At 40.0% G+C, this 14,811-nt stretch overlaps 1 protein-coding gene across 1 annotated transcript in view; it reads right to left on the bottom strand.

Annotated features, from left to right (window-relative positions):
- Window positions 1-14,811, bottom strand: part of mao (monoamine oxidase) — a 40,058-nt gene that overhangs the window by 18,313 nt on the left and 6,934 nt on the right. The window contains exons 2-3 of the mRNA XM_015030683.1: window positions 5,795-5,889; window positions 4,653-4,790 (exon numbers count right to left, since the gene is read on the bottom strand). Coding sequence (XP_014886169.1) covers window positions 4,653-4,790; window positions 5,795-5,889 — 233 coding nt within the window. The remainder of the gene's footprint in view (window positions 1-4,652; window positions 4,791-5,794; window positions 5,890-14,811) is intronic.

The following is a 14,811-nucleotide window of genomic DNA, read 5'->3' as shown; positions in this document are numbered from 1 at the left end:
AAAAAGGAAATCTCAAATTCAATCTTACACAACTTAAATGGCAACAAAAATACAAAAACGTCTTATAGATTTGAGCAGAATGTCACAGAAAGTGCCAAAGTCTGGTGAAATCCACCGTTACCATATCATTTTAAATAGCAGCATTTCTGCTCTAAATATAGCATTTAGACCATGTAATATAGGTGTGTCCAAAGTCGGTCCTCGAGGGCCGACATCCTGCATGTTTTAGTTCTCTCCCTGGGGATAGTAACAACCTTTTCAGCTTGTCAATGTTCCTTTTAGGCCTCTAATGAGCCATCATTTGATCCAGGTGTGTTAAACCAGGGAGAGAACTAAAACATGCAGGATGTCGGCCCTTGAGGACCGACTTTGGACACCCCTGATGTAATACAATAGGACAGTAGAGTTGACTATTTTTACTGGAGGTTATACGGTGGAAACAAAGCGGCCTGTGTTTGGATTCAGACAGTGACAGGCTGCTGTTCAATATTCAACATGGACATCCAACCAATCAGATTCTCCCAGGTTTCTGCAGAGTCAGCTGTTCGATCAGTTCCAATCAATTCCACCCCTCTTCACACATCTGTGTTCTCGAACAAATTAAAGCACAAACACACACATGCGTACAGGATCTTTCCATCTTCACCGGGACATGGCATTGACGTCCATTCATTTCTATAGCCTAACCCTAAGCTAACCCTAAGCCAAAGCAGCATCAGGAGCTAAACAGTCGGTCCCCACAACACGGTAGTTGTTAGAAAAATGGTCCTTACACTGTATCAAATACAAAGCCAAACTCACACACACACAAAAATATCCACTCAGAGGCGTCTTGTTGAGCAGCTTTTGATGAGGATGGCTGCCATGGAAACCAGCCAGGAAGCTGTGAGTGCTGCGCCGATCGTACATCTTGCAGTAGATAGTCGCCAAGGAGACGCAGGAGCTCACGTGACGACAACAGTCAGTGTGAGGTTTCTTTTCTGACTGCCGCTTGTGTGTTTACTGGTGACATGACAGACGGCTGCTGAAGTAGGTCAATAGAACATGAGAGCTACTGACACAGCGATGGGTCCAAACCAGGCTTCACTGGCAATCAGTCATTATATAACTGGTGCAGCTTAATTGCAAATAGAGGCTTAGGGCCAAAACTCCAACATAATAGAAATAAAAACTCAAAACAAGGATGCATTTTAAGTGCATTTGCATTCGTAGGTTTAATAAAGTGATGAAGTTATTATAGTTTGATGAAAGGATAGAAAAGTCACAACCAGTGTTTAAGCTGAATGGTTGTTTTATAAAATCGTGAAACACTAATACAGACATGCTGCAGTGTGGCGTCACACGCGCAAGATCCGACCAGCCAGCTTCCTGTTGGAGGGGGGGAAAAAAACTACTCACCAATGATGACTGGTTTTAGCTAACAAGATATCAACCTGACACGCTGAATCTTAAATGTACAATGGAAAGATATGACATAGAGAAGAAATATAGACAAATAGCAGGGTTTTGCTACTAATTGTCAACATTACAACAACACCCGAAGAAGTTTTAGTGAAAAATTTTAGTGAAGGAGAGGAGGATGCTAGCTTGACTTTGACAACCTTAACATGTAGATGTGCTGCAGAATTTGTTGTGTTGTTGTCCAGTTAGGACAAAAAGGTGACCTATAAACCTGCTCTGACAGATCAAAGTAGAGCAAATGTTTAAATTAGCTAGTCTAGTAGTTTCCACAGCAGTATCTAATATACCACAGCAATCACTTATCAATAATTGTATTGACAATCAAACAATAAATATCAAGCCTGAAAACTTAAAACTAAAAAATAGAACAATAACCCTGACAATACAAACAGTTTTAGTTTTGAAATATCAATAATTGGATATTTTTTTCTGACAACGATCAAAATCAAAATCTTATAAGAAATTTATCACGATAAATGATAAACGATACGATAAGCGTCCGCCCCTGTAAACAGTACTATTTGCTTTGTGACACAGACAGTAATAGAGAAGAGAGTGTTCATGAATGATTTGCCAAAAATAGATAATAGAACGCAGCGCAGTGTCTTCAATTGTTAGATTACTACGGCTTTAATTGAACGGTACGGTGGTGGACATTTGAACAATTTTCCAGATAATGCTTTGTAAGTGTATTTGCACGCTATTGTGTCCACACCTTCAGGACAAAAGCTCAAAGTCCACCTGCACTTATGATTGAAACACATCCTCCATTTCCTCTAGGAGAGCTGCAAGCCGCACTACTCGGCTTTACAACCTGAATATCAGAGTATATGGCAGCGAAGGCTAATTTAATCAGGTGGAGGAGCTCAGCTGTGCCAGGGAAAGTGGTGCACCCACCCAAACGAGATATAAGGCAGAGAACAGAAAGAACAAAGGAAAATGGTATCTCTTTGTTTGCCTTTCATTTACTTAAAGAATTACGAAACTACATTACAGAAATCCCTCAGGCAAAGATTAGCTTCTCTGGTCGCTAATGGTGGAGAAGAGAGGAAGGCTGTCCTGCTGGCTGAAACAATATGGTTTGGTTTTTAAACACTCCTGTCCCTAATAGTCAGGATAATGTAGCCCAGGGTGCGACTGAAAAATTATCAAGAGAAAGTGCCTGCAAACTTTTAGCCAACTTCAACAAGAATTGTAGCACATAAAGCTAAGGGAGTAACTCTGTGCCAAGCAAAATAACCAGGATCTGATGAAGCCCAATCGAATATAATCTGTAGAGATTATAGGTCACAATTATATTAGCAAAATTTGAAGGTCTTCCATACTAATCCATGTTCAGTTTAACTGACCCTGAACGGTGACCGACTGGTCAGAAATTTGGAAATCTGATCTTTTTCAAACCAGTGAAAGCAACATGCTAATTTAGACTCTTCAGTGTGGATGGTGTTACAGAGGGAAGAACACAGAGCTAGCTGTTGTCAGCATCTTACCAAGTATTTTTGGTCCAGTTTCTAGTGAAAATACCACGGTAAAAACAAAGCTAGCTTAAGCTGAAAAGCTTCAAGTAGCTCCTATATCTTTTCATCAAGATACAGAAGATAGTTGTAAGTAAATAATTTCTTAATATTGATAGGAAGTGCTGGTTCCACTGGCAGATTATGTCACTTCTAACAAGACATTTTCCCCATGTTATAAGTTAAGTACTCTGCTTTCTCATCAATATGAAGGATTTATTGACTTAAAACAGGCTCTTGTAGCTTGCTGAAAAGTTAGTTTTGCCTTATTTCAAGCACACTAAAAATATCTGCTCTAAAAACTGGACCAAAAGTTTTAATGGTAGCCATGCTAAGTGTGCTAACCGCTAGCTTAAAGACAGCTTAAAATGTCAACTCTGTAATTATAGCTAAATCCTGTTTTTCATTGACTTCTCTCCCACACTGCAATGTGACTTTACTTGTGCTCTTAACATAAAAAGTTAATGATCCACTACTACCCCTAAAACTGGTTTAGGGTTATCAAATCTTCACACAAAACCTGATTGTTATAAACACAACATCTCAGGTCTGTGAGACTGCAAGAATGCAGCTGACTATCCATCGTTTAGGAAAGAAATGGACGCATCATTCTGGTATTTTAAAGAAAAAAGGCCGAGCTCACGCTTTGTTGGAATACAGATATTATAAACTGTTGCATTTACAAACTGAGTTTCATGCCTCACATCTGATAATACAGAAAACAGACTTTTTTGTTCACAATGGAAACAAAAGAAAGCGATTAGCTCTATACCAGACAATTCTGACAAAAAAATATGAAACTTACACTAAAAAACACATGAAGATTTAGTTTAGAGACTGGATTGGGTCTAAAATATACACCCTGATAAAAGCTGTGGACGGACATGGTGTCCAATCATGATCCAACATAACTAATTGAGTCTAATTAACTACTCTTTGAGCTTCCTGCTCTTCTGTTTAGACTAGATAAGTAGATGAACACAAGTTTTATGGTGCGTTCTTATAATATTAGCCAACAATACAACCAGCACAGAGAAGATGATTCTTTGTGCTGGTTGTATTGTAGGCTTATTAAAAACGCGCCACAGACGCCTGAGCCCGACTCGACCATCATACATGTCATTTCGATTTGGGTCATAAATCTATACTCTAATTCAGCTCGCCTGCTCACTGCAGTCACCGACTATTGAATCACACAAAAAGAAACAACCATGTTCAATAAACTGAAATATACGAGTCTCATTCATCAGAATAAACAAACCTTTGGAAAATAACTTTTCAAACATTCTAACTAAGCCCACATTTCTGTTTTTAAACTGTTTTTTTTTCTGATCTGATGTAATATTCTAATTTGAAATGTCATGTTTTCATTAAGCAAGCAGAAAGTCATCATAATTACCATTAATAAAGGATTTCAAACATCAGTCTGTGTGTAATTACTCTAGAATTTGTGTTTCACTTAGTGATAAAGTTCCTGAAATAAATGGACTTTTCAATAAGAGTGATGAAATTTATTGAATGGGTCTGTAAATCCTGGATAATCTCTCAGGATATCTGCAGCTTTAAGTGGAAACCATCAGCAGAAATGGGGAAGATGAAGAGAAAAACATCTCAGGAACATGTTAATGTTTCATCAGAAAGAAAAAGTGAGGCAGTTAATGAAACTGAGGGACTCACGTTGACATAATGCACCAGGTGTTCCTGCTCGTTGACTTTGTAGGTCTTAATGCCGTATTCTTTAGCCAACCGTAGGATGCGGTTCTGAGTCGGTCCGATGTAGGCCCCACCGAGGTCTACCCACTTTGTCTCCTTGTTCTGGAAGCAACAGAGGGAAACAGATCAAGTGCCAAAAAGAGGTCAGAGTTATGTTGTATAAAACAGGGCTTAGTCTGCAATATAAGCAAAACATATGTAACGATTATTTCATGAGATCAAACAGAACAAAATACTGTAAGCACCAGAACAAAACAAGAGTTCAACATTTTCAGAAAATATGAGTCCATGCTTTCGTTTGTAGAAAAAGTCCATTGAAAGTGTCAACTTTGAATTAAGTGTCATTATTTACTGAATGAGTCTTCATGACAGTCGTAAACATTCATGAAGACTGCTTCATGTTTATATGTGTCGTGTCAGTCTTATGCACACCGCTTCAAATAAACTGGAACCAAAAATTCTTTCCCTGTCTTTTCACAAATAGAATGAATGTTCAGGTAAAAGAAATTTGACTCTGTGTTTTAATGCCTTGAAATTGGGCCTCTGTCTCTTTAAGAAGCTCCTGCTCTTTCTGAAACTCCGCCTACAGGAAGTCATGACAACGTGGCTCCTCTATTAACCCTTAAACAACATTTATACCAGCGTTGCTCTGAGAATTAGTTAGTATAATGAGCTCAGCAAACGCGCAGTTCCACCAGGTGTTTGCTAATTGCTGCTGGCTAGTCTGAAGGAGCTGGGTGGGGGAGTTTTAGGTGAGGGCTGCTCTGTGAGGTGGATCTCAGTAGCTGGGAAACTGCAAGAGGTGAGGCTAGGTCCATCCAGGTGTTCTGTACAGCTGAATGGTTGCCATGGGAGATTAAAGGATTCTTCAAACATTTGTGGAAAAACAATCAAGGCCACACTCCTTGCCTTGTACATGTAATTACATGTACATCATACATGTACATTGATGAATACATTGATTATAGAACATTATAATAACAGGAATAACATTATAACATGACATGAAGCTCAAAAAAGTCAATTTTACATAACACCGCCCCTTTAAGGCTTTATTTCAGAAGCACATTCCTGCTGTACCAAACAGCTGAACATGTCAGTCGTACCCGGACAGTAAAGGTACGGCCGCCGACTCGATCCCTGGCCTCCAGCACTACAGGATTCAGCCCGCTCGCTTTTAGCAGCTTTGCAGCGCTCAAACCTGAAAAACACACGAAGGAGAGAGATGTAAGTGGTTAAAATATGTTCATTTGTATGTTTTTTAAAATTTTTTTCTTTACTTTTGATAACCACAGATGAGTGTAGAGAGTTGAAAACAAACACCGCCGCAGGGCTCGGGATACTTCTTAGCAATAAATCACAAGGCAGCTAATGTGCTGATCATGTGAGACACACAGACCAGCGCAAACGACTCGGCTTCACTTTCAGTCATGGACTGTCTGACCCGGTGCTGGTGTTGGGAGACAGATCTCTGGTTAGCAAAGCCTCAGTGTTAGACAGAGAATCCTAGGTGCACAAATGAGCGTTAATGCAGATCCTTCCTCCCAGTAGCCATTAGACTTTACAACCATCACTGCTTTTTCAATATTATTGACTTAAAACAAGCTCATATTTCTTGCTGAAAATTTACTTGTATGTTAGTTTTGTCTCATTTCAAATGTACCATATCTGTACTAGAAACTAGACCAAAGATACTTTGGTAAGATTTTGCTGTGATCTCAATTGAAAACTTTATTTTTCCTGCAAGCACTCTGTTGACAACAATATTAAATGGCCTTGATCATTTTATTGTGTCTTACTTTCAGTACAGCAAGGAAATAAAACATCTTCCTTCTAAAATTCGAACGAGTTTTTGGTCCAGACACACACAGGGCAGCTCACAAACTATCCCACCGCTCCTCTCTCACCAGGTTACCACATCTGTGTAAATATTTTCCTGTCCTCTGGCCTAAATTCCCTTCTTTCCTCAACATCTTCGCTAACCCCCACCTCTTCCCACAACTTGCTCCTCCTGAGTCCCACTAAGCCTGTTGAGACCAGCGGGGTTTAAACCAGTTTAAGTCCAGTTTGTAGTGTTTTATCCGGCCTCAGCCCTGCCTGCCTGCCTATCTGTCTGAACTCCCCCCGTTGAGCCAAGCTTATGAGAGAGCATCAGGCCGGACCAGAGACGGCTCACAAATCTTCTGCTGTTAAATTGATGCTATTACCTGAGCGCGGCTCAAAAGGGCAGCATCTGTCCTTGAAAACAAAGAGGCTCTGTCTGCATCTCTTGTTTATGCCTACAGCTATCACTGCTAAAACCCAACGTCCTGTTGGGATAATGCTCAGATCCCAGAGATGGTTTTCCATTAGCGAGGCGTCCTCTTATTTTTTCCTTTTTAGTTGATAAAGAGCAATATAAATATGATTTATTCTTATATATAAGAATAAATCACTACTTTAACTGAACTAGGATGAAAGCTTTTTATGTTCAACTCCATTACTGAATGAACAGACAATAGAAAAGCATAGAAATATATTTTATCATGAAATTTAAGATTAAATGAACATATTAGTAGAATCCATAAGGAATTTGTCATTTTTCTATTTAAAAACAGAAAAGTGATCTAATAAACATCTCTAAACCTGTGTTGTACATACATGGTCTGTCTATAACTTCAGTCAATGTCTCACTCAATAAGGTCATATGTAAGAATGTAAAGCTTGCTAGGATTTTTGTTTTTGACCGTTTCCTTAGCAACCTCTCTAAATCTAACTGGTTGTATAAACCAGCTTTAACCTGCTCCTGTGGTGAATATCTGAGTTAAAACCGGAAGTGTCCATGTTTTGAACTCCCCAGGGACTGCAGCGATCCGTTAGCGTGGAAATCACCTTCCTAACCAATTCCGCTAGATTCTCATTTCTTCTCACGACTCAGTCTGGGTTTTCTCCCATTGACTTGGATTCCTCCAGCAGAATTTCAACCAGGCCAATCAGCAAACAGATGGAGAAGTTGTAAACATTGATTCTCTGCAGTTTAGAATTTTATTCTAGCTACCTAGCTAGTTACAGCAGGTTTAGCTAGTTTCAACGAAGCTGTTCAGTTTGTCTTGGCTATGCTTCCAAACACTGAATTAGGATTAACAGCTGCCTCGTTCACCTCAACACTTCTCTATTTGCAGTGGAGAACGACTGTTCTTAAAAATATCCAAAGGTGAGCCTCCAGTTAACTGAAATGTGTCAGTTAGCCTATCAGAGGCTTCCAAAGCCTCTTTGTTTTCCAAGAGAAAACATTAAATAAATCTGACAATTTCTTTCTCTTGTTATTGTGGGATTTAGCAACTGAAACAAGAGAAGTTTGGCCTGATGTACCTTCAGAAGGAGAAAAAAGGTGTTTGTGTTTATTCAGTATATGTAAACTTCTGGTTTCAACTTGGTTGATGTGAAACGTGAATCATATCTGATCAATTCAACGTGAAGTTCATATCAGCATACGGAGCTGGGAATAAAAAAACAACCCATGAAAGTCAGGACTTTCATGCTTCTAGCAAGGGAGAGAGGTAATAACCATGAAATGAGAAACAGGAAGAGCCTGATGGATGGTACATGATGATGTATCGCTTTCTGTTACTCACTGGGTACACTAATCGGTCATACTTTATGGTTTTTGTTTTATTTTTGGACAGAAAAGGCAGCTAATGTGTGTCTGTTTTCAAGTTTGCGTAGGATCTGTCGTTTGTTTATAGTGAATTCCTAAACGGACAGAAAAGGTCAGCCTGTCGATGGTGGAGACTGTGAGGAGAGGGAAAGCAGTCCTCTCTCTCTCCCTCCCTCCCTCCAAGCCCTGCTGTTCCAGGCTCTCTGCACCTCGGGACATGATGGATGATATAAAGATGTAGACGCTGACATTCATCAAACAGATGCAGATTCCTTGAAACGCAGAGCCGAGGCTGCATACTTAAGAAGGATAAGTGGTGTGTCCGTCACGCTGAACCACATTCCCGCTTTGGAGTAACAACTTTGAACTGAGATTAAGTGTGACACCAGTCCTATTTAGTCAGACTTAATCCAACTCATTTGCCTTAGAAAGTTCGGTCCACTCGAGAGGAGCAAACGCGCAATCGAACTCTGATGCGGACCAAAAAAAGCGGACTCTGGTCCGTCTGAAAACCCACGTCTCTGTTCGGGTGAAGTGAACTCTGGCAAGGTTCGAAAGCGTTTGTGTACGTCAAGCACTGTTCCAAAAGCAGGGCATTCTGGGTAAACACAACCAAAACAAACGCGAGAGTCTAACACTAGCGGGTGAAATGGCTCGTGGTCTTTTACAAAGACAAAATCCTACCACTAAAATCTGACACCGCTCCATTTTCGTCCACATTTTTCAAAGACTCGTCATACTCACACAGGCTAGTGTGAATATGACGAGTCAAACTATATAAAACAATATCCTCATGAGTGGACGTACAGTTCTTACAGTCGGAGGTGATTTAGTTCAGTTTAACGGTTATTTACACAAAGAATCTCCCTGCCAAAGACGTTTCTGTTAGAGCTCGTGTAAACACAAGCATTCCTGCAGGACTTGTTGTTTATCTGAGCCTGTTGGATCTTCTCCCGGCTCGGTCTGTGATCATGTGACTATTCCAGCCCTACTGTCCTTGAAGGGCCATTTCCTGTGCGTGGTGTTATCTCCTTGGTGCTGCTCACTCGTCTCTTCGCTCTCACAGCTTCTGTCCCCCCAGGGCGTCTAAATCACATCAGCTTTCTTCAGGGACAGAAAACGTGAGGCGACCCGGAACCTTCTGGTCTGGCTTTTATCACGAGTGTGCAAACTGTACGCAGTTACACCTGCAGACCGGTTCAGGAGTGCAAAACGTGTGCATTAAAAGCAGAATTGGGGTCATCTCAGTACGTCTCAATACCAAAGTTTCAAACCCAGTGAAGGCAGGTTTTGATACAGGAACACAGTAGAATGTGTAAAATATGTCTAAGCTGCTCTAATTTTTCACTGATGGCTCTGATTCTACTAAACAAAATTTGAGAGAGCACCAATAGAAATTTATAGTCAGTAACAAAAAGGCAAAGTTGGCATCAATGGGAAAGTTCCAAACTCAAACACAGCACAAAGCTCCATTTCAATTAGACAACATCACATATTAATGTGAAATTGGGAATTTTTTGTAGACAAAAATCAAACTTCATGAAAGACGTGCACCTTTTAGACCTCCAGTTTTTTGTCCTAAAATGTAATTTTTTATTGTTTTTTTTTTTTGTTACATGGTCGTTGATGTTACTAATTAAACCGGACCGCAGTCAGACTTCAGTGTGAACGGCGACCCACATGCACAGATGAAGAACGACGACGTCAAGCAGCAGCAAACAGTTTTATAGACGTAATAATGGATGGAGCCGTTTACGTTTTGATCTTAAGTTTATTCAGCGATGAATCATCACAAGATCATAAGACGAAGGAAACAACAACAAAAAACAAAGCACAGCTAGCAGCGACGGTCTTTTGTGGAGCGTTGACTGTAAGCTGTCTGGATGTGCAGTCAGAGCTCAGAGTGGTGGGACTGGGATGTGATGCGCTTCACTGATGCACTTCTTTTATAAGTACATAATCAGAATTTTCAGACATTGGATTCACCGCGTCTGGCTTCTTCTGATGCAGGATTATGACGCATGTCACACGACAATTACATAGAAGCCAGGTTGGTTTGGATAACTCATCATTTGTGAACTGGAATACGGATTTACATGGGTTATATATATCTAATAGGTTGGTGATATGAGACGTTTAAAGGTGATTAAAAAAAAGTAAAAAGCAATAAGTAAAGTGGCTTCTAAAGCAGGCCACAGTGTTTTATACAACTGTCAGCATGTTGTCTTCCAGCTCTGTGGAGCTAAAAATCAAACTAGTGTCTCTCTGGTTAAAGACGTCTGCATGTTCCCTCCTTAATGCGAGCCTGTCTCGTCTGGATCAGGGTGTTATTTACACGCAGGCACAAACAAGAGAGATCCAACAGGGGCTGACTGACAAGCCTGCCACTCGAATCGGGCCCCCGACAGGCTCCGTATCGATCTACGCTGGGGGAGGCATTTACAAAGCGCAGAGCAATCACATTAGGTCCATCTCGTGTTCCCCAGCAGCAGACGCTTTCCGCAGCCGTCTAACAGCAGCGAAATGAGGCGAAACACCGTCAGTCACCAAGAAACCAAACAGACGACTTGACCTTTTCAAAGTATTAACCAGAACATTTAGAGACCCAGACCAGCTCTTCAGGCCCTCTACGGTGCATCTTTACGATTTCGGTCAAATATATCGGTGAGTTATTTTCATCAATTTAAATAAAATTAGACTTACTGCAGTTTGGTTCAAAAGTCTACATTTTCAATAAACTCACCTGTTTGATTCAACTGATTTTGATTTTCATGCTAAACACAAACTGCTAGCAGTGCACCGATAGCAGTTTTCTGGCCAATCACCGATCTTTAAAAAGCTTGATCTGCCGATTCCTAATTTCACTGATACTCGTTTCCATTAAATAAGAAACACATAAATTGGTTTGTTCACGCGATAAATCGTGAAGAACAACATGCTACACCATCAACCTGCTACCACTTCCTGTTGACTTCTTCATCGTTTTGGGCAGTAGCAACATCCAGTTGTTGATCACGACTGGTATAAAGCAAAAAATATATATATTTCCATCACAGTTTCGCTAAATACACAAATTTCAATACACCCAAAAAATCACCTCATCCTACTGCAGACTTTTCCAAAAAAAAATAAAAAAATTTAAATACATGTATATAAATAAAACGTGTTGTTTTCTAAATTAGCGTATTCCCATTAAGCAAATTCATTTTTGTAATTTCAATTTGCGTGATTATATGGCCAACAGAAACACAGTGCGCCTGAATTTCAGACCAGTGGCGGTAGATAAGATAGCTGTATAACACTGGTTTCACATGAGAGTATTGCTGATTACCTGAAAATGAAAATCTGGGCCGACTGATCGGTCTGCCAGTTTATCGCTGCACCTTAGATTCTTAGGTTAATAAACTTTGTTTCATATAGGGGACGACTGTAAAACCTCTGGAGATGATGATGCAAAAAAGGATACTTCATAAGATCAAGAAAATTATGGACAACCCTGACCGTCCTCTTCACGATACTGTCTTGGGAAGGGATAGCATCTTCAGTGAGAGGCTTCTTCAGATTTAGTGCAGCACAGACTGCTGCAGACATCTTTCCTGCCAACAGCCAGCACCATCTTCAATAATTGTTTGAAAAATCTAAATTAATGAGTTACAACAGCATTTAATTTCCCTTTGGGATTAATAAAGTACTTTTGAATTTGAGTCTTTAGCAGTATCTTAGCATCTTAACAGCGTGTGCCTTTGCTCTGTAAGAAGTCAGATGGGTCTAGTTGTTGTCAAAGTTGAATTTTCATTGTTGTAAAACCCTAAAATAGAACTACAAATGTAAAACATACGCATTTAATAGAACGATTGTGAATTCAGCTTGATCATTTTTCAAAGAGTTTGACAGTTCCAGCCTAGAGCACCTCCTTCAGATGTGCTGCTGGAAACACACACACACACACACACACACACACACACACACACACACACACACACACACACACACACACACACACACACACGGAGACGAGAAACTTCCAGATGTACAAACATCCATTAGCTCCATGTCTTCATGTAATCAGTGTTATGATTCAGAAGATTAACAGGGCTGAGGTTATGACCACACACACCCAAGAAAAAAATGGAGGAGCGCGAATACACATAATTAGAAATGGAAAAACACACACACACACACACACACACGCACAATGACTGTAACTGGCAGCTCTAATAAAATGTTCTGCTGTTTGCACAGCTGGAAGCAGAAAGTAGTTCTGGAGCCACGTTGACGATATTTAGACAGGTTGTCAGAAAAATGTCAGTTTGCTTTGCTGAATGAGCGATAAGGTATTATGGCACCTTAGCCTGAAAAATGTGAACTGCATAAAAAAACCCCCCAAAACACTAAAACCTTCAGAGCGGACGGCTTTGGAGAGTGATATAAAACCTCCTTGAAAATAGCAATGTGAGGCGGCGGCCTGACCTGCTGTTGGAGTGTAAAAACCACATTCAGTATATTACATTAGACACTCTGAGGCAACGGCGCTCCAGGAAAATGTTCATAGGGGTCGCCAGACCAGCCAAGTAAAACCTTTTGGGAGGTACGCTAAAATTTTTAGGAGGAAAATCCCTGTTTGTCTGAGTGTTTTTGTCCTTAGAACCCAAATTCATCAGTCGCACTAAAACAGTGAAGGTCACGCTGAAATACTTGAACAGTATGAACAATCCAGATTTCAGTCATTTACTGTTATCGCTGTTATTTATGGCCTGCAAACAATAGGATTTATGGCTTGCACCATCCATAACAAACCTGTTGACTTCTGGTTAGGATCAGAGCTGCGTGCTGTAATCACAAACTTGTTTTTAAATACAGAAAAAATCTCACTTATCACTAAGATCAAGACATGAGCCGAAAAGCTTTCTGCAAAGTAAACTACACTGGGTTTATGGTGTATTCAGATTCAGACACGTTACGCAGGAAGGTCTTTTTACTCAGGCTGGTAAGTAAACTGACGGACTGATCCTGTGCATTTTGTTTTTTCAGAAGCCCTAACGGTGGCGCCTACTTGACAAGCAGTGACTCACCAGAATCAAGTTCTGGATTATTCAACGGCATTCAAACACGAGAGAAAAGCAGACCCTCAAACTGAACCGCTCTCAGGCTGAAATACCTCTGAGCAAGGGCGTAAATCCCATCTCATTATTGGGAGGATGGGGGGGGCCATAGACAGGAACATTTCTTAAGAGTAATTTTGGGGGGTGGGGGATCTGCAAAGTTGCAGTTAAATGTAACGTAAAATGTGGTTTAAAAAGTTTTTAAACCACATTCAAGCTGCAGGACCAAAAATGACTAGTAAGCACATAAAACATGTTTTATTCTCAGTAAGCAGCCTGGAGAGAAGTAAAACTAAAGCTCAAATGTTGCTTAAATAGGAGTTTTGTTCAGTCTGACCGATCTAATCTCTGCTAAACCTTTACAAAAATTTAAGGTTCTAAATACAAAAGCTTTGATGAGTAACTCCTCTAAATAAAATTCCTCATAAACATTGATTTATTGAAATGGCTCCCAATACAAGTTATGGCTTATTTAAATGATAACTTGTTAAATTGCTTTATTTTTAAGCCTCTTTTTAGTTTTGGCATGCCCTGGATGACTGAGAACAAATAAGTAGATAGAAATTAATATCTGGGAAGTATCATAATTTAAACGTAACACTTAAAGGGTTTATATAGAAAAATATTCAGATTTTATTTTGTGGTTTTAAACGCTCTATATTGAAGACAATGAGAAATAAAGGCATAACTTTTTGTAAATTTCTATCTGTTCTCGGCTCCCACACACAGAGCTTATTATCACGGAGCTGTGGGCCACTCCTCAGCCTCCCTCCCGTCTCAAACTCTTCTAATTAACTAAAACTTAAAGACTTAAATATGAATGAGATGTTTGCTACCTTTAACAAGAAAGCTTAAGTCTATGAAAACAGTGTAGCAGTTTTGCTAATGAGGCAGCTTATCAAGATTCAGCCAAAGTAATGAAATAAACTGCAGTCTGATTTTTATTGTTCATGTGTTTCTTCGCACTGAGCAGTGAAAGTAAATGAAATGTTTACATGTCTTTTGCTGTAAGTATTTACTTACCGGGGTGGGGGTGGTATTTGTGATGCAGAGCTACAGCTAACAGCTAGCTCCTCACGTCAGGCCTCAGACCAGCCTGTGGTTCAGCGGCTGTTGCTCCGCCTACACTTTGGACTGAACCATTGTTCTAATAATGGTAGGGGGGGGCCTAAAAATGTATTCTTATTTTTTTCTGACATAAACGTCAGATTTATTTTGTTTTTTTGTTTCGTTTGCCTTTTCATATTGATATTATTTAAATGCAAACGTTTCTTCAATTGTTTTTTTTTTTTTTGGGGGGGGGAGGGGGCGCACTTTTAACTTCTTCCAACATCCCCCCCCCCCCCGCACTAAAAAAAAAAAACAATTGAAGAAACGTTTGCAT

This window comes from Poecilia latipinna, unplaced genomic scaffold, assembly GCF_001443285.1.
Source record: "Poecilia latipinna isolate Pla-1442-1.1 unplaced genomic scaffold, P_latipinna-1.0 Scaffold189, whole genome shotgun sequence".
Taxonomy (NCBI): Eukaryota; Metazoa; Chordata; class Actinopteri; order Cyprinodontiformes; family Poeciliidae; genus Poecilia; species Poecilia latipinna.
The sequence above is the reverse complement of the archived record's forward strand: the minus strand, read 5'-3'. Positions and strand labels throughout refer to the sequence as shown.